This window comes from Myxocyprinus asiaticus, chromosome 12 (assembly GCF_019703515.2).
Source record: "Myxocyprinus asiaticus isolate MX2 ecotype Aquarium Trade chromosome 12, UBuf_Myxa_2, whole genome shotgun sequence".
Classification (NCBI taxonomy): Eukaryota; Metazoa; Chordata; class Actinopteri; order Cypriniformes; family Catostomidae; genus Myxocyprinus; species Myxocyprinus asiaticus.
Genome location: NC_059355.1, coordinates 13,724,206 through 13,745,241, shown reverse-complemented (window position 1 = coordinate 13,745,241; position 21,036 = coordinate 13,724,206). Strand labels below are relative to the sequence as shown.

Genomic DNA, 21,036 nt, shown 5'->3' with positions numbered 1-21,036 from the left:
AACATGATAAAATCACACATTTTTAATCTGTATTTTCTTTAATGCGTTAGCATTTAAATAATAATAAAAAAACAACAACTATACTTTGAACCAATCTTACCGTCATCTCCATTGGTGAGCACCAAAGCCTGCAAGATATCCGAGAGAGACACGATGCCTTTTACAACTTCTTGCTCATCCACAACCACTAACCTGTGAACCTGAGAGCAGCAGACAGAGACAGACTGAGAGATATTCTTCAAAACATCTCCTTTGTGTTCTTCAGAAGCAAGTCACAGAGCATACGAGGGTGAACTACTGTGTTCCTCACCTCTGCCTCCACCAGTCTATTGATAATGGCTTCAAGAGTCTCATTTGCTCTGCAGGTGAGGACACCCTCGAAATACTGCGAGCGATGCTGTAGGGCTTTAGTCACAGTGATGTCCAGGTTATTGTAGGTCTTCTCAGCTGCCAGATTCTGTGCGTGTAAAAATGAGACTAGACTGAGATGCACGCATATACATGGGTCACTGACAAATAAGTTGTCTGAGGTGATAAAAAATGAGAAATCCTTTAAAAATGTAGTTTAGTGACTTTAATGGTAGAGCGTATTAAACTATTCTTGCACCTTGAATACAATTGACCTGAACATGCCTTTTCATGAAAATGTCAAAATATCTGATATTGTTTAAAAACTTTACACATGAGGGGTCCTCTCTGATTTTTTTTATTTAAATTTTTTTTACATGACAACAAAAAGGTTACCTGCATGTTGGTTGCACAAATATTTAAAAAACAAGTGTTTCAGTGCTTACTTTTTTAAAGATATAATAATACAATTATTCCAACATTTTTCCGACTTTTTTTTTTTTTTTTTTTTACTGTCTATTATTGCACCACTTTTACTTTTACCCCAGAAAAATATATCAAAATTGTTTTGAATTTAGTTAAAACACACATATCAGATTTGTCCAAATATAATCGGTGTGTCCATTTTGGCTTTGTAATTTCTGAAAAACAGCATTTAAAAAAAAAAAAAAAAAAGACAATGTTTTGTAACCATGAAGTTGAATTTACTAAACTCCTTTCCTTGTACCTTGAATACACTTTAGTGTGCACAATGTAATCATTAAGTAAAAAAAGGTAAAAAACATATTTTTGCAAGTATCAATGAGTCATGAATATCAAGAAGTTTTCATAGGGTACTCCAGTTGACCTGAACAAAATGTGCCTTTTGATAAAAATGTCAAAATACTGTATCTGATATTTTTGTTTATATTTTACAGTCATGAGGGTCTAAAGGGGTCCTCTCTTTTTTATTAATTTTTTTACATGACAACATAATGGGTACCTGCATGTTGGATACGCCACCTGACTGATTTGGTGCAGTTTTTCAAGTATTAGTAATATTTTTAAAAACAAAATTGTTTCCCTGCTTTTTTTTTTTAAAGAAATAATAAGAGGATTTTCCTTTCAAGATTTTCAGTTTTTGAGATTTTTTTTTTTTTTTTTTTTTTTTTTTTTTACAGACGGTTACACAATTTAGACATCTTTGACTTTAAAATATTTTTGAATTGAGTTAAAATACACTTGTCAGGTTTGTAGAAATGTAATCTTTGTACACATTGGCCTTGATCATTTCTGTAAAACATTATAGCATTTTTTCAAAAAAAAAAAAAAACACAAGACAAGATTTTTTTACATTAAATATGTCAAGTGGTGTAACAATCAAGTAAAGGGTATTCATCTACTTTCCTTTCCTTGCATTTTAGTGTGCATAACTTAATCATTATTTTCCCCCCAAAAAAGTTTTCAAACATTTTTAAGGTAAAAAACATGTTCAACATTGTAGTAGACAGTAGCAGTTGGTCTAACAGCTTTACCAGAGAAGCTTTGCTTCCACCAAACCAGTCTAAACCAGTCAAGCGGTTTATTTTCAGTAGGGAGAGCCAAACATATAAATCTGTGAACACGTGTTCTGGCTGCTGTTGAATTCAATCCAGTTAATCAATAAGACAATCACCAGAGGCTTTAGAGCACCTATTATGGTTTTTAAACATGCCTAATTTTGTTTTAAAGGTCTCATACAATAGATTTACATGCATCCAAGGTCAAAAAACACTTTAATTTGCTCATAATTTAAATTGCAGCATTACTTTTTTTTCCCTAGTGTCAAAAACGACTCGTTCAATGATCCGTTCTAAAGGATTCATTCTAAACTCCTCCTTTCAGAGAGCCTAGTCTGCTCTGATTGGTCAGATGTTCCAGTCTGTTGTGATTGGTCTACCGCTTAGTGTAGTGTTTGAGGGCGAGTCAAAGCTGTTCGCGAGCAGTGAATGAAGAGAGGCGGGTTTTTTTGTTACCAAATCACACAGGCTGTCTCTCGTTTGGAAGGATGTCGCATTTGTCAGCCGCATACGTCATCGAGGCTGTCTCGTTTCAGAAATGCGAGTAGGACACTTCGAATGCAGCCTTCAAATGAGACCTTCTTTCACGGGAATACGGAGGATGCATGAGGTGTATCCTTCATGGGCTCTCACAACCCAAAATTCTTTGCTTCAACGGAAATGTCTAAAAAATAAATAAATAACGCCAATTTGCCCGTAAATATGATGTTCAAACGCAAGGAATGTTAACTCCCAAGTTAAAGTACCTCAGCAGATGGGTGCGGAGTATATAATATGTATAATTATATTAATATATAATTAAAATAAAGTTTTAGACTAAAAGTACACCTGTAAAATCTATTTTCTTTTCTCTTTACATCTTTATAACTCTCCTAAAATGTACCTCATACATTCCCTTCCAGAGGGACTTTGTTCCCTTCTCACTCAAAGTGCTCGTGCTTGTTAAAGAGTGGCATGCTGTCATAGTAACCATGATACGTTCCGTTTCCGTTCGTCCTACGAAGGCCATCTTGTTTAAATGAGGCTTGTTTAAAGGAGGACACTTGGTATACTGCAGCCTTCAAAGGACGCGACCTGCAGAGGACGCATCCTTCCAAACGAGACACAGCCATAGGTTAGTACAGGAAGTAAGTCTGGAATTACTAAAAAGACTCGTTTCAGGTGTTCAGATTCGGATCTTTCTTTTGGGAGTCAATAACTCCATTTGTCATGCACTTTGATTTTTTAAACTTTGCAGACTTTTTTACGTTCATAAACAGCTATATTACACACTACATGAAAGGTAATATTTGAAAAACCATAATAGGTGCTCTTTAAACACACACTAGCAGCTGTGACGGAGTTCAATTGAACCTGCAATACCATCACACACACACTGTTCTGTTCAATATCTCCACCAGCATGCTGTTCTGGTCTGAGAGAGCAATACAAAAATACTTACTATAACATCAAACTTGGAATAGATGTCAACCACTCGTCCTGCCCGTAGAAATGAGAGTCAAAACCAATAAAGAGAAAGCAAAAACACATTTGTAATCTCATTTTACATATATAATTATTTATCAAACATTTGTACTATTTTTTATTTTTTGTTTTATTCTAGCTACTTTTGGAACTCGGCAGTGCGATACTGCAGATATTGTTGAAATTTGTACATGACAAATTGCTTGTAATGTTCCTCATCTGTAAGTCTCTTCGGATTAAAGTGTCTGCAAAATGACTAAATGTAAATGTACTGATGAACTTTGTGTGCTGGATTTAATGTAACACTATAAACCGAAAGAGCTTACAATGGAAGCCCACAAATATTCAAATACACAGAGTTTCAAAAGTGTGTTGACATGATTTTAGTGTGATAAAATTAGGGGTTTATAGGCGTTACTGTGTATGCCAGATTACAGGGTTCACCGGTGTCAAGTCACCATAACAATGATGTCATAAAATTGGATATAACTATTAAAGGTTGACCAGTAGTGGATTTTGCAGATAAGTTGGCGATACAGGCAGATAACCGATTAAAAGGTCAATAGTTTTAAAATCGATTTGTAGAATGTTAAAAAGAATTCATAGATTTCTCTTAAAGACCAAAATGAATAAAATCCCAGATGCAGTTTACTGTCTAACTTGGCTTTGTTACAATGCTCTATATTTAAGGATTTACCCAATTAAGCTTTTTATAGCCTTAATATTGACCACATGAAGAGTTTTATATACAGTATAGTCCCATTTTTCTTTGCATGCCCTCGCTTTATTATCTAATCAAAATAACAAAATATGTATTGAAGTGAAAATAAAAATATGGACCCTCTAACACCAAACACAAAGGAATAAAGAAAATAATATATATACCAGCATTGATTTTTTGCTGATAACAGTTCCAAAAAAGCAAGTATCGCAAACCAATTAATTGTTAAACCGATATATTGGTCTACCTCTAATAACTTTACACAGATACGGTTAGTTCGTGATTTTATCACACTTAAATCATGTTAACTTGTATAATGTTTACGTCTTGTGACTATACTTTTGAAACAGTGAGCATTTTAACATTTACAGATCGGCCCCATTCACTTCCATTGTAAGTACCTCACTGTAACCCAGATTTTTGGGGCATGCACACACACACTGTTTGTATCATTCCACTTGTCTGTGATCATGGCATTCCAGACAGTCAGTGCATTGCTATGATCTTTGGCTTTGTTTGGAACTACTTTCGTTGGCAGAGCGAAAATTGACAAAATAACGCCCATATTGTATATAAAAATACTTGATATGAAATTCTTGTTTATAGAACCATGGTATAAAAGCAATATCACACACAATGATATTGGTCTGAATATCAGCAAGGCTGCGAATTCCCTGTGACCTTGTGGCTATGGCCGAATTACAGCCATGATGATATTCAGTAAGATAGAAAGCAACAATAATGGCACTCTTTTTCTCTCCTGTTCCACTCACCATTTTCATCCACCACAGGCAGGGCGGACACCCTCTGATCCACAAAGATTCCCAGAGCAGTGTACAGCGGCGTGTCGGAGTGCACCACGGCAATGTTGTCAAACGTTCCGATGTCCAACTCCTCCAGTGTTTGTGACAGAAATGCAGATTTTGGGATCTCAGATATCTGACAGGGAAAATAAACATTGCATAAACATTAACATGACTGATACAGAAAGAAATCAATTCCAGTTTGGGTTTAAAAATGTGAATGGTGTACAGTGCTGTACAGTCCTGATTTCTTCTGTTTTTGTGTATTTCTCATACTAAATTGTTTCATAAATACAAAAACAATCTAACATAAAATAAAGGCAAAAATACAGTTTTTAAATGATAAATGTTATATATTGAAGCAAAAAAGTTATCCAATACCAACTGGGCCTGTGTGAAAAAGTATTTTAGTTACTAAATCCCCAAATCTATGAAACTGCATTCATAATGGGGTTCAGCTGGACTAGACACACCAAGGCCTGATTACTGCCAGCCCTGTTCAATCAAATCAACACATAAATAGAAATTTTTCAGCAGCATGAAGTTGGCTAAAAGGTCTCACTCAGTAGCACACTATGCCAAGGTCGAAAGAAATTCAAAAAATTAGATGAGGAAAAGGTGATTGAAATACATCAGTCTACGAATGGTTACAAAGCTATTTCAAAGGCTCTACAACTCCAAATAACCCCAGTGAGAGCCATTATCTCCAAACTGTAGTGAACCTTCCCAGAAGTGGCCGACCTTCCAAAATTCCTCCAAAAGCACAGCGACGACTCATCCAGGAAGTCACAAGAAAGCCAAGGGCAACATCCAAGGAACTGTAGGCCTCTCTCACATCAATAAAGGTCACTGTTCATGACTCCACATCAAAAAGACGGTGGTCAAAAATGCCATCCATGCAAGAGTGGCGAGGCGAAAACCACTGCTAACCAAGAAAAACATTAAGGCTTGTCTGAATTTTGCCAAAACACACCTTGATGATCCTCAAAGCTTTTGGGAGAATGTTCTGTGGACTGATGAATCGAAAGTGGAACTGTTTGGAAGACAGGGGTCCCGTTACATCTGGCATAAATCAAACACAGAATTCCACAAAAACAACATACCTACGGTCAAGCGTGGTGGTGGTAGTGTGATGGTGTGGGGATACTTTGCTGCTTCAGGGCCAGGGCAACTTGCAATAATTGAGGGAAACATGAATTCTGCTCTCTATCAGAAAATCCTAAAGGAGAACATCCGGACATCAGTCTGAGTTGAAGCTCAAGCGCAACTGGATTATGCAGCAAGACAATGATCCAAAGCATAGGAGTAAGTTCACCTCTGAACGTCTCAATAGAAGCCAAATTAAAGTTTTGGAGTGGCCTAGTCAAAGTCCTGACTTGAATTCGATTGAGATGCTGTGGCAGGACCTTAAACGGGCAGTTTATGCTTGAAAACCCTCCAATGTGGCTGAACTAAAGCAGTTGTGCAAAGAAGAGTGGGACAAAATTCCACCACAGCGTTGTGAAATCTGATCTCTAGTTATCACAAGCATTTGGTTGCAGTTGTTGCAGCTAAAGGTGGCACAACCAGCTATTAAGTTTAATGGGGAAGTTAGTTTTTCACATGTGTGATGTGTTGGATAACTTTTTTGCTTCAATAAATACAGTTGAAAACTGTATTTTGTTTTTACTCAGGTTGCCTTTGTTTTATGTTATAACTTGTTTGAAGATCTAAAACAATTTAGTATGAAAAATTGAAGAAATCAGCAAATACTTTTTCACATCACTGTACATGAGGGTTTGATTGATCGTACACTTACAAAGAGTTTAAGGAATTTGAGGATCCTCTTGTGTGTGAGAATGTAGAGTGTGTTTCCTGTTAGTGGATCAATCACAGGTAATCTGTGGATCTTATGCTTCAGTAGAGATGAAACTGCATCATATAGACTGAGAGAGAGAAAAAACAAACAAATATTTCAAATATGACATCTCTCAGAGGATTCTAAAATAGTAGCTAGCAAACTGCAGAGCTGAAACTCTTACCTGGCGTTCGGCGATATGCTCACGAGAGGCTTGAAGGAATCTTGCAAGTAGACCTCTTTCAGACAAACAAAAACAGATAATTATCAGTTAACCGGGTCGGCATTTATCAAACCCTTATAAAATACACTTATAAAAGCAACTCCTACCTCTCCATGTCTCTATTTTGTGCTCTTCTAACTCATATATCTGGACCTAAGACAGAAAAAAAATGAAATATTCCTCAAGATAAGCTGACTGAACAGATTCAACAGGTGAAAACGTTCTTATCATGGGCAGGGGCAAGAGCTTTTTACCAGAGGAGACTTGTAATAGCGGTGAAGTATATTGATGAAATCTGTGATGGTCAGCATCCCTACAATAGAAAATATAAGTCAATGACAAAAACAATGACATCTCGTGTAAACACCATTGAGAAACAAGCTTCTTTCGAGGCACTCATGAACAAGCAATGGATGTCCAGATTTTCTACTTTAGTAGACTTGATTATTAAAAATGTTAATCAAATGACAATTAATTAATCCAATTAATCACATATATAAATACTTGCTGAGAAAAGCCCTCAAATAACAACAATTCAATATATAATGATGAAATAATTATAAATATAATATATTTTATAAAAATAATAATTCAGATAATTAAAATGCATATAATTATTGTGGCACATGAGTAAAGCATTGATAAGATAATACAAAAAGTGGATTTAGAAGGCAATATATTGTTTATTTCCATATTATTGAAGATAAGCCTATCATTGGCCTACAATCCACAGCAATCCATTTCGCAACTGAATTTGTCAATCTGTCTGAATAAGTCTCAGACGGACGTTTTTAGAGCATCTCAATTTGGTTGCATCGCGTCATAAACACTGCGGTTTTTGGTTGCTGTGTCAAGTTAAAAGTAGTTTGAAACATATAAAAACACACCTCGAGATCCCTGCATTCGGAATTGCACTCTGTTCAACTGTGAATGCAAGAACGCGTTCTCATCTTGTGCTGTCACTAGTGGTTTGTTCTCTGTACTGCTGCACATTGTCTATTCAGATGGAGTTTCGCTTACTGCCCCCTGCTGAAAACATGTCGTACTTCAAGCTTGAATTGCTCCGATGCTACAGTAGGAATATTTCTTATTACGGTCCGGGGATATGATTATTATTTATTTTTTATAAGCTGAAGTAGGTAACTTTTTTAGTGTTAAAAACTTGCTTCTATCCCAGCTTAATATGCAGAGACAACTACATGTCATTCAGAGGTTTATCAAAAACGATAAACGCTTTGTCTCTGTGGAACTATAAAATTCCTGCTTGTTGAGAACGACCTGCTTAGACCTGCCCCAACAACGTTAATCAACCAAATGCATGAGTTGAAGGCGGGACTATCTGACAGTTCAAACTACAGAAGACAAGGGGCGTATTCAGAAAGCTGTTTTAAAAACATTTTTGCAATTATGTTCGTTGGCACTAACGTCGCAGAAATTACATCAGCTTTAAGGCGTTATTTTTTTATATAATTAATCGAACTGAATTAACGAATTAAATCAACAGCCCTAAATATGACAGATGAGTCGCATGGACTACTTTTATGTTCCTTTTGGGTCTGTTTTTTAAGGCTTTAAAGTCAGTCAATATTCACCAGGGACTAAAAACGAAATGTTTTTCATTTCAGTTCGTTCTGAGCAAAAACTGTATTTTTTTGTTCCAAAGTCCCACAGCCTCCTTTCCATAAGTTTACCAGTTAGAACAAAATAAAAGAATGGTTAATAACGTTCTTTTAAAAATGACTACTCTATTTTAAGGTGCGGGTGAAATACCTATTGCAGTGTTGCCAGACCACGTGAGAAACAAGCAACATGGTCTGGAAAAACACACCCAAAATAAGCCACTTGCCTCACCAAAATAAGCGAAAATAAGCAATTAATTTTTTTCCTGTGTGGTAGATTAATCGGCATAGAAATCATAACAAGCAGTTAATTAACAGCTAAGTATAATTTTATTTACAGATCTGATTCTGAGTCAAAACCCGGCAGCATCAAATCTGTATTAATGCATCATATCTAACTATAATTCAGTGAAGACTTGGAAACAACTGAGAAAAGTATTTATGTAACTTTAATAATGTTTTCCTTGTACCTGGATTAGCTGTGCATGTATATGTAGTAATTATACATAGTTGTTAAAAAGGTCTTCATTCAGAGAATGTGACATCCACAACAGGAATTAGGCGAAGAAATGTGTGATGCAGCAGTTTCCTTCAGTATCAAACACTTGTTTCATTTTTTTCGGGCAAATAGTGATACATCGGAAGATCAACCCAAACCACCATCACAAGCACAACGAGAACAGGACGTTTCTCAGTGGTAAGTTTATATGTAGTTTGACAATAACGTGAGTTAGCTGGTTAGCAGAGGCTAACAGCTAACAGCGTGCACTGGCTGTACATGTAAACAGACCAGAGGCGGGTTTTTTGTTACCAAATTACGAAGGTTAGTACAGGAAGTAAGTCTGGAATTACTAACGACTCGTTTCAGGTGTTCAGAATCGGTTCTTTCTTTTGGGTGTCAATAACTCCTTTTGTCGTGCACTTTGATTTTTGAAACTTTGCAGAATTTTTTACATTCACAAACAGCTATATAACACACTACATGAAAGGTAATATTTGAAAAACCATAATGGGTGCTCTTTGCCACAAGCCTGGGAGTCGATTTAGTCGGAGAGGTGCGGGAAATGCGGCGAGAGATGCTGAACATGTCGGCAATGCTGACAAAGGTCGTTGCTGACTTGAAGGATCTTGCTGTGATACGTCGATCGATCACTGCCATGGAGGCGAAGTTCACTGATGTGGTTACAAGAGTAAGGCCAGCGGGGAAGTGGGGAGTGGGGTTCAATCGTGCTTGGGCACAGTACACGGCAACCGGGCCTAGTGAGAGTATGCCCTTAGTGTAAAAAAAAAAATTGGAGATTGGTATCAGCCTCAAATTTCCTGATCGGTGCACCACTAGTAAAAAGAAAAGAAACGAGACCATTCATCAACATGCGCATGCCGAGGCCAGTTATGGTCTTAAGCCGGTGTATAATAGGTGCTCTTTAAAACATCTCCCATCTCTTTTTGTGTTCGGCATAATAAAGTCATATGAGTTTGGAACGACATGAGGGTAAATTGGTAAATTATGACAGTATTCCCATTTCTGGATAACTACTCCATTAATGCAAGCAGCACACAATCACAACACAGCACAGACACGGTTTGGACACATTAGAAATTGCAAAACACAGATTTCTTACCAACAAAGCATTGCTTCTTGCTGTCCCAGAGAGGGGCTGCTCTCACCCCATTTGACACTAGAGCAAAGAATGCCTTCTTCACCTACAAACACAAAATAAGCAACAATGTCATGAATGCTGACACAACTGACAAGACATACATTTTTCAGATGTATTTTCTTGTGAACACCCACCTGTAGCGAAGTGTCAAAGACCACAAGCTTGGAACTGGTGGGCACTAGATCATAACAGCGGTGGGATTTCATGAAGCGCGTGTACACATTATACTTGGGGTCTGGTTTGAAAGAAGTGAGAGAGAGATCATTAAACTCTTTTTATTCCTTAAATACTTTATTAAAACCATTAGGTCATACACAAGCATTAAAAACACAAACCAGAAAACAAGTATCATATTTCTGTTGTCACTGTAGTCTCCGATTTCATTGAAAACAGGGAGGCCAAACTAGGGCTGGGCGATATGGCAAAAAAAAACAAATGTAGGTTTTTATCAAATTAATGGATGATTCACGATTAGTCCAACTTTCAACCAGTTTCAATGTACTCCAACATGATTCAAATTATATGTTCTTTATTAGAATGCATGGCAACCTGGTTAGAGAAATCTTTTGATTATAGGAAATAAAGGTGTGCAAGAAAAATTTACAAATGCACCAAATGGGGAAGTTATCAACAGTGCAAATGTAAAATTAAATTAAAATCGAATAAACCCGAGTCACGTGACGTCATGCAAGGATCGGACATGTGAACGGCAAGCTCTGCGCACTTTGCTAGTTAATACTTTTTATGACATAACCTGGTGAGATTCGATACACTATGTTCCATAACTGTTGTAGGAGGACAATATGTCAAAGAATTCAAAATCCTCGGGCTCTGGAGACATTAAAAGACACTTACGTGCTCAAGCTGACGCCTCTGAACAGGTGCGGGAAATGCGGCGAGAGATGCTGAACATGTCGGCAATGCTGACAAAGGTCGTTGCTGACTTGAAGGATCTTGCTGTGATACGTCGATCGATCACTGCCATGGAGGTGAAGTTCACTGATGTGGTTACAAGAGTGGGGGATGTCGAGAAAAGGATCGATTACCTGGAGTCATCGGAGAGGCAACTATCTGCTAATCTGCTAGCGACTAAGGTGGATTTGGAGCATGTCTGGGAGAAGTTGGAGGACATGGAGAACCGTAGCCGGTGGAAAAACGTCCGTATCGTTGGAATCCCTGATGGAGCAGAGGGACAGGATACAGTGAAATTCCTGGATGGACTCTTTCCGAATCTGTTCGACATAGCAGGCCATAGGCTGGAAATCGAGCGAGCTCACAGGGTTCCTGCTCGGCGATCCGCGGAGGGAGACAGGCCCCAATCAATTCTGGCCAAATTTCTGAGATCATCCGATAAAGATCTTGTGTTACGCGAGGCGAGTAAAGGACGGCTTTCTTGGAAGAACCACAGCATTTTCTTGTTCCCAGACTTTGCGAATTCGACAAGAGAGAAACATGATCAATTCAGGGAATGCAAGAAACTTTTATGCCAACAGAAGGTCACTTTTGCAATGATATTCCTCGCCAAATTGAGAATAGATGCTAAGGATGGCCGTAAAACATTCACATGCCCACAGCAAGCGATGTCCTTCATAAAGTCAATGGAGTAAGTCATCTTGTTGTACTCAAGTTGCAGCCGAGTGGACCGGCTCACCGAACATTCGCTTGACTGTTTGAGGATTCTGCGCGCTCTTTTTGTACTGGTTCTGCCTAGTGGCTAGAGTTTATTTTGTTGAGTGTCACACCTTCAGGACAGTTTTATGGATGAAGCTACACGCTCTTTGTGCTTATTCTGTATATATCCGTTTGTTTTATAGATTATCTTTTGTTGTGTAATTCTGTCTCACAAAATCTGTATAGAAACACCGGACTTCAGCAATCCGATGGCAAAGTTCTTGCGGGGGTTCTCGTAGGTGTGCATGGACTGTTCGTGTTTGGTGGGACGGATGCCAGTTGGCACTGTTTTTCTGTTTGTTTGGTTCTGGGGGATGTTCGGGTTTTTATTGTCGCACTAATGTTGGAATGTGGTCTTTATCATTTATTTTTGACACGATCTATTTTTTCTTATATGTCAAAATGTCTAATTAGATTACTCAAGGTCAGTAACGTATTCTTAGTACTTTGGATTACTTCTTCAGCACTGGTAGATTTTTTCACTTGTTTTGACAATAAAAACTCTGTAAGACAAAATACACATTAAAAATACATTATCTGAAAAACCTAAATATCTTATGCAGTGTTGTTTCTGAAACAAGATAAATCAAACTGATCTGGATTTTTTTATATTTTTACAGGAAAACAATAAAAAAAAATTATCATCAAGAATACGATTTTTGCCCTAATATCAAAGGTCTTACTAGAAAAAAGAAATTATGATCCAACGTGAATTTTTTGATAAAAAATATGATCGTGCATGTAAAATGGCTAGAAATAGCATTTTAGCTTAGCGTAAAGCTGACAATTTACACAAGGTTTATTTCTATTTCTTCTGCTCCATACTTCAAACATACTTCTCTGTCTGCTCGTAGGAATGTAACACATCATAAGAAAGTGTTTCACCGCTGTTCAAATGCACTTTGGATCACATCATTTATATCAGGGGTCGGGAACCTTTTTTCACTAAGGAGCCAATTTTGTAATTTTTGGTTGATATATTTTTTCGAAAGAGCCATACCACAAACGAATAATTTACTATTTTCAAAAACAACATTTTTCAATAAAATAAAATGTTTATATTGCCCATAGACTACTCAAAAACAAACAAATATGCAAAAATTAATAGGTAACATTGCAATATGGAATTAAGTACACGTGTTTGTGCGGGTCTCCATAAAATGACTCCATATTACAATTGTTCATGAAAAATGTAACTTCCCTTTTGGGCTGGGCGATATGTAAAAAATATTTTAATGATAATCGCATTCAAAATACCGCGATATCCGATTATATGGTCAACCCCCAAGGTTGGTAAATATTTTTGCTTCATTGATTTTGCTTTAAAAATTCAATTAATTTATTGAAACACGAAAAACTTAAAAGACATTTCTAAATTCAAACTGCACTTTAAACGAAACGAACAAAGCAATTAAAATAATGAAGTGATTAAAAAAAAATCTTATATATAACCACCTCCCCAAATCCAAACATTTACCATCTCCAACAGCCCCATTTGCCATCACGCAAGTATCAGTATGCAGTAACAGGTGAAAAATTACTAATAGCTACAAATGAAGAACTAAAGACAATTATAAATGTAAAGATAATTAAAAAAATCATCATAATAAATAAGCCTAAAAAATTCCCTTGTGTTCCCAAAATAATGCTGCCAAATGTGTGTTCTTATCGAATGTGTTTTAATAATTGCGTTTTGGTAATACAGTTAATGCTGCCTAAAGAAAATAAAATAGAACTCAATTTTAGGTTCAAGGTGAACGCATCTTGTATTACTTTATGATTTAATCACTTTCGTCTTTGTTTCTTTAATACAAAGATACCTGTATATATTACTGAACCTGCAGAGTTGCGTTCACAATGTGTAAGAGCGAACTGCTCCATGGAAATAAAGCGAAACTCATAGTACCTCACGAGATGATCAGAGATCATTTGCTGCATTCTCATAGATTACATTATTCTTGCAAACAGTTTTCAGATGAATGAAACGAATGAATGTAAGGAGTGATAACTATTTACATGCGCTTGTTCCACGAGAAAAACAGTGAATCAGACACGAGCATTGACGGCTTTTCTTTTGTCTGTTCTTAAAAATATAATAAAGTGCGTTTCTTCAAGCGCGTCTTTGTGACTCATGTGTCACTCCGAGACGTCTTACAGGTCACCCACCTGTTATGGGTATATGAGCAAAATTACTCACGCATGAAATACATTTGGACAAGGAGCTCGCGAACTGGACTGAGCCTTGTCGCATTTTACAGGTGGGTGCACATAAAAAAAATAACGAACGTTCATAAAATCGCTCGTAGAAAATGCTCTTAACAGCTAAAATCAATAGTTATTGGGAAACGAGGCCCACAACTCTATGCGTGTGCATGTCTTGGAAAAGCGCTTTCATCGCACTAGTGAACAGCAGAGCTCGCTGCATATAAAATCAGACGTGCATCGGCGGCTTTTCTTTCGTCTGTTCTTCAAAATAGAATCACGTTTCATCAAAAGTGCGTCTTTGTGTCTAATTTCTTGTAATATATCACTCTGAGAAGTCTTACTGGTCGCCTTCCACAGTGGCTAATACATCAGTAAAATTCTGTTCATGAAAAATCCGCATTTGGCAGGTGTTCATTTCAAACCTTGTTCACCAGAAGTAGGCTGTATGACAAATTCGGAAGAAAGGAAATCAAAACAGTGTCATTGACTTCAAGCTGTGCAATTGCACCCACACTTTCTGTTGGAAAATTATCTCTAGAAAGTTTTAAATGATCATGTGTTGGTGAATGGTGAGACACCCAGAAAGCCACTTGATTTTTAACAAAGAGCCACAGGTTCCCGACCCCTGACTTATATGTATAAATGTTTTCCATCTGAAAAGACTAAATATTAAATGAAACAAATGACAATAAAATGCAAAGTAATCACTTCAGTAATCAAAATACTTTTTGAATGTAACAGTTACTTACATTTTGTATTTTAAATACGTATTCCTGTTACATGTATTCCGTTACCCCCAACCCTGCCCATGCCAGAGCACGTTTGACCCCCAAAGTCCAGATCGTTTGACTAGTGTGATCACTCCGAACCGTGCCTTGGTCCGCTTGAAGAGGTGGGCTTGGGCAGGGTTCAGTTGGCTCAGGCATCGTACGCATCGTGTGATCGCTAACTGCCAAACGACTCCAAATAAGCCACAAAGCAAGCAACATTAGAATGATGGACTCAATTGTGCTGTGCGAGAGCACTTTTCTTCCTGTTTTCTTCAAAACAAAAAAAATCACATCGTAATGACGTAAGCGTGCTCAGGCCAGGAACGTTAAGTGCAACTTGAGTGCAGGCCAGCGGGGAAGTGGGGTTCAATCGTGCTTGGGCACAGTACACGGCAACCGGGCCTAGTGAGAGTATGCCCTTAGTAAAAAAAAATTGGAGATTGGTATCAGCCTCAAATTTCCTGATCGGTGCACCACTAGTAAAAAGAAAAGAAACGAGACCATTCATCAACATGCGCATGCCGAGGCCAGTTATGGTCTTAAGCCGGTGTATACTTGCATGATGGACGAAGCTGAGCTACAATCACACTGTGTACAATCGTACTGGGAATATTACCGCTGTCTTCAATATCAGTCTCTGTGTTGTTAACCTGTCATGTTCATTTGGAGCGCGCCACACACGTGCAGCTGATCAGATCGTGAGCGGCACTGAGACAAGCGCTATGAAATCTTTTTCTCTTCCTTATTCAGCCTTATGTTGTAAATCCACCAATCTAACTTTTTTTGCAAAATCTTGATAAAAAAATAAAATAATAAAAAAAAGTCAAAACGCAAATTCGAATCAGAAAAAACACCCAGCCATAGGCCAAACCCCTGCACTACTCTGCCTGCGAAACTCACATGAGCTGCAAGTGATTTAATTTTTTCACATATTTATTCACATTCTTACCCTCTATGGGTGCCTCTTTTTTACCATCCAATTCATCTAGAACAGCAGGAACCTGAAAAACAGATGTTGGAAGTCTTTGAGAGAAGTTGAGCAAACATTCAATAATCAATTTCTTATAAATGTGATTCTTCTCCTGATGAATCTCCCTCGTGAATGTTACCAATGACAAACACTTTGAGCTGACTTTTGATAAACCTCTGTTTTTATACCTGTCGAAGGCTATACAATACATACAATTGAAGTCAGAAGTTTACATACACTTAGCCAAATACGTTTAAACTCAATTTTTCACAATTCCTGACATTTAATCGTAGAAAACATTCCCTGTCTTAGGTCAGTTAGGATCACTACTTTAAGAATCTGAAATGTCAGAATAATAGTAGAGAATTATTTATTTCAGCTTTTATTTCTTTCATCACATTCCCAGTGGGTCAGAAGTTTAAATACACTTTGTTAGTATTTGGTAGCATTGCCTTTAAATTATTTAATTTGGGTCAAATGTTTTGGGTAGCCTTGCACAAACTTCACACAATAAGTTGCTGGAATTTTGGCCCATTACTCCAGACAAAACTGGTGTAACTGTTTCTGTTTTTTTAGGCCAGTGTTTCCCAACCACTGCCGTGAAAGATTGTCAGGTATGAGATGGAAAATTATCAAATTCCACAAAATAAATCAGGGCTCCGGACTGAGACTAATTTTTCAACCATTTTTCCTAACAGCAAATTAAATTCCTAATTTAAATTTCCTAATTGCAAATTAAACTTTGTAAGAGGTTGTATTGGTGCGACTATAAAGTTGGCTGACTCTCTGATTGTGCTCTGTCGTTTTTTGTTCCGTATGAGAAATATCAAATGGCAAACGTTCCAAATGTGAAAGGAAACAGCTTTACCCAGATCGGTCAGCGGTGCTCAATGGACCGATCAGCGTGGAGACATGCATTTACACGTGGACCGGTCTCAAGCGCTCAGCCTCAGATCATCATAAACAGAGCTGCGAGAAGCACGGGCTGAGTCACGAATTCGGCATTGATTATTCATTTAAAACCTCTATGAAAGCCAATAATGTGTCGATGATTACATTTTTAAATGGCCCCAACATTCTAAACAGCATTGAAAAGGAATAAAGGAGAAATCTGCACAATGAACAGACAGAAATTGTAAGGAATCAATCCACACAGATATTTAAAAAAAATATTTACCATGAACTTAGATCAATATAGTAGTGAGAGAATACAATTTAATTTCTTACGAAAAATGCCATAACTTGTTTTATGGTTACTGCTAATCATGGTTTTACTTATACTTTTGTTTACTATGATCTTATTGCAAATGCCACAGTTAAATCTATGGACACAATGGAACTTGCCTTCTGTGTAAAATATTTTCTAATGCCCACTGATTGTAGAAAAAGGCTTTGTTTGTCTTCAGATGACTGTATTTTAATCATCAAGATCCTGATAAAAAGAAACTGTGAAAGAAAACTAATTTTCTTTCAGTTGGACCAGTTTTTAATTGTAAAAAGTGTGCCGTGGCAGAAAAAAGGTTGGGAAACACTGTTTTAGGCCTCCTTGCTCACACATGCTTTTTAAGTTCTGCCCACAAATTTTCTATCAGATTGAGGTCAGGGCTTTGTGATGGCCACTCCAATACCTTGACTTTGCTGTCCTTAAGCCATTTTGACACAACTCTGGAGGTATGCTTGGGGTCATTGTCCATTTGGAAGACCCATTTGCAACCGAGCTTTAACTTTCTGGCTGATGTCTTGAGATGTTGCTTCAATATATCCACATCATTTTCCTTCCTCATGATGCCATCTATTTTGTGAAGTGCACCAGTCCCTCCTGCAGCAAAGCACCCCCACAACATGATGCTGCCACCCCCATGCTTCACGGTTGGGATGGTGTTCTTCGGCTTGCAAGCCTCACTCTTTTTCCTCCAAACATAACAATGGTCATTATGGCCAAACAGTTACATTTTTGTTTCATTAGACCAGAGGACATTTCTCCAAAAAGTAAGATCTTTGTCTCCATGTGCACTTGCAAACTGTACTCTGGCTTTTTTATGGCAGTTTTGGAGCAGTGGCTTCTTCCTTGCTGAGCAGCCTTTCAGGTTATGTCAATATAGGACTTGTTTTACTGTGGATATAGATACTTGTCTACCTCTTTCCTCCAGCATCTTCACAAGGTCCTTTGCTGTTGTTCTGGGATTGATTTGCACTTTTCACATTCCTTTCACTCATTATCCGCTGACTTCATTTCCGGTTTGTCTCAGCCAATCCGATTCCATCTGTGGTAGATAAAGGCGACATAATTTTCCCCAGATGGAGCTTCGTGCTCACAGTCTTGTTTGCATTGTGTCACATGCTCTCTTGTGTTTGTTCACTAATCTTGTGTGTTTGACTGTTTTGGTTATGTGGTTCATGCTGTTTGTGAACTTGGTTAATGTAACGAGTGATTTGATACTTGGAGATAAACGTGACTTGAGTGTGTCTGTGTGTGTGTACATTGGATACCTGTACTGCTCTCATTACCAACTCGACAGTGTTGTATGTAATAGCCTGGGAAGGAGAGACAAGGTAAGTAGGTCATGTGACATACATGGTACACCACGTAGGAGTTTCTGACTAATGTATTAGACACACTCGGATTAGGAATGTTTGCCACTCGCTGTAGATTTTGTTACAGTTAGAGTAGCTTAGCTAAGGCATTAGCTAACGCTGAAGATGCTTTTATTTTTCACCTTTTTATTTCAGTAGTCAGTTTAGATTTCAAAAAGAGTATCTTAGCTAGAAGGGTTTTGTTTGGTTCTTTTCTTTGGCAACATTCACGCTCTCGTCTTCCCTCCGATTTTGGATCGTTTATGTTGCTAAATTGGTGACTGTTTTTTTTTTTTTTATTATTGTAAAAATAGTTGCATATAGAAATATTCTCTTTGATTTTCATTATTATTGTATATAGTTCTGGATGGGAAAATAAATATTTTCCTTACTGTTTACATTTTTTATTGTAAGTTATTTGTTTTTTCTTGCCATGGTTAACTGACTGTCATATAGAGTGTGTACCCTAATATACGCAGATCTTAATACTTTAAGTGTTACCTCCCCACATATCCCTAGATCTTTATTCCCATCTGGGTTGTAACAGCGCCAAACTAAGTTCATCTCTAGGAGACAGAATGTGTCTTCTTCCTGAGCAGTATGATGGCTGCATCCCATGGTGTTTATACTTGCGTACTATTGTTGGTACAGATGAACGAGGTACCTTCAGGCATTTGGAAATTGCTACCAAGGATGAACTAGACTTGTGGCAGTCCACATTTTTTTTCTGAGGTCTTGGCTGATTTCTTTTGATTTTCCCTTGATGTCAAGCAAAGAGGCACTGAGTTTGAAGGTAGGCCTTAAAATACATCCACAGGTACACCTTCTATCAGAAGCTAATTGGCTAAAGGCTTAACATCATTTTCATTAAAGGCACAGTTAACTTAAGTGTATGTTACACTTTTGACCCACTGGAATAGTGATATAGTCAATTAAAAGTGAAACAATCTGTCTGTAAACAGTTGTTGGAAAAATTACTTGTGTTATGCACAAAGTAAATGTCCTAAACGACTTGCCAAAACTATAGTTTGCTAATATTAAATCTGTGGAGTGGTTAAAAAATGAGTTTTAATGACTTCAACCTAATTGTATGTAAACTTCTGACTTCAATTGTACAAGTATTCTTATACTGATGTGCAAGTTATGAATGTCCAACTCAAAATTAAATAAGACCTGTTGAAGTCTCACATGCCTGAAGTACTACATTAGGCTACATAACAGTCAAACTGTCTCTGGAACTGTTACCGTTTATTTAATGATGACCTGTGTCTCTATTAAATCAAGCAGTGCAGTTACTGACTGAATGTTCATATGACAATGTATAAATAAAGATACATGAGTTTTGTTGTAATAAGTGGAATTTTATAAAAGAATAAATTAATTAATGAAATATGCCATTACATTTCTTGTTAGTTTAGATTTGTTTATTTAAAATATAGTTATGATCTATTATTGGATTGTAATTATGTCTCTAATAAGTCTGCAAACACACCTTTTACGATAACTGTATTAAATGTATTTCTGATTTGTTTTATCTGCTCTGTATAAATCTGAAATGATCTCATCATTTTGTAACAGACAGCAGAGTGTAGTAAATGCAATAAGAATTGCATTTCTCATTTCCAAATAATAATAATTAAAAAAATAAATAAATAAATAAATAAATAAAAGGGGGGGGGGGGGGGGGGTTTGGTACTAAAAGAATGACTGGAATCGTTCCTGGAACCGGAATCGTTAAATTCCTAATGATTCCCATCCCTACATGGTACATGGCTATCTTACAGGTCAGGAAAGCTTTAGAAGACTTTTACACACTATATAAACACAACCAGTAATGGTGAGAGTCTACAGACCATGAAGTTTCTACGTTTAAGTATCTTTACAATAACTGAGAAACCTTAAAGGCGTCACATCGGTGTTCCATTTCAGCAACAAGACAATTAGCTGGAACATAATGTTAAGACCAACAGTAAACTGTAGCAAAATGTGGGTAACAGCAGCTAAGTATTGCAAAACTAGCATAACAGCAGTAAACTAATAGAGTAAAGAGAAAGTATTAGAGTACTAGATTAACAGAGGCAAACTAACGGTACTGAATTAAATTGATGTAGTACTATAATAACAACGGTTAACTAAAGCGACTGATGCTACTGTAACAGCAGTCAAATAATTTAGGACTAGCGAAAAAGCTGTAAACTAACGCAGCAGCAGGCGCATTCGACTCACAGCATTACTGGCTTCATTTGATTAAGAAATCCTACATGACACAGCAACCATATCAATAACACTTCGCGTTGTATCTCAACATATTAAACGATATTGGTTATTTAAATATTATAACACAATAAAACACAAATACGCCAATGAATAAACTTGTTAGTCGCTGAGTTCAGTCAGCTCGGTTCTGTCTCCTGCAGTCATTAAACTGAGAATACTCACACACTCCATGGTCCATTCACAGCCTCTCAAGACACAAATTAAGTTTAATTTGGTCTCCGAAAGCACAAGTGTAATTTAATTCGGTCTCTGGAACAGAAATAATGATTTAATCCAGTCTCTGAACAGAGAAATTATGTTGTACTTTGGTTCGCTAACAGACTCCTTTAAGGATGAGGAAGACGCATTCCGGTGC

General features: G+C 37.2%; 1 protein-coding gene across 1 annotated transcript in view; it reads right to left on the bottom strand.

Moving 5' to 3' along the window:
* The window catches only part of LOC127448685 (5'-AMP-activated protein kinase subunit gamma-1-like), a 23,402-nt gene extending 2,366 nt beyond the window's left edge, over positions 1–21,036 (bottom strand). Inside the window, exons 1-12 of the mRNA XM_051711410.1 lie at positions 20,844–21,036; positions 15,810–15,861; positions 10,349–10,449; positions 10,176–10,257; positions 7,189–7,247; positions 7,042–7,087; positions 6,896–6,950; positions 6,673–6,799; positions 4,845–5,010; positions 3,328–3,365; positions 311–457; positions 101–200 (exon numbers count right to left, since the gene is read on the bottom strand). Of these exons, the coding sequence (XP_051567370.1) occupies positions 101–200; positions 311–457; positions 3,328–3,365; positions 4,845–5,010; positions 6,673–6,799; positions 6,896–6,950; positions 7,042–7,087; positions 7,189–7,247; positions 10,176–10,257; positions 10,349–10,449; positions 15,810–15,861; positions 20,844–20,852 (982 nt within the window). The 5' untranslated portion in view covers positions 20,853–21,036. The remainder of the gene's footprint in view (positions 1–100; positions 201–310; positions 458–3,327; positions 3,366–4,844; positions 5,011–6,672; positions 6,800–6,895; positions 6,951–7,041; positions 7,088–7,188; positions 7,248–10,175; positions 10,258–10,348; positions 10,450–15,809; positions 15,862–20,843) is intronic.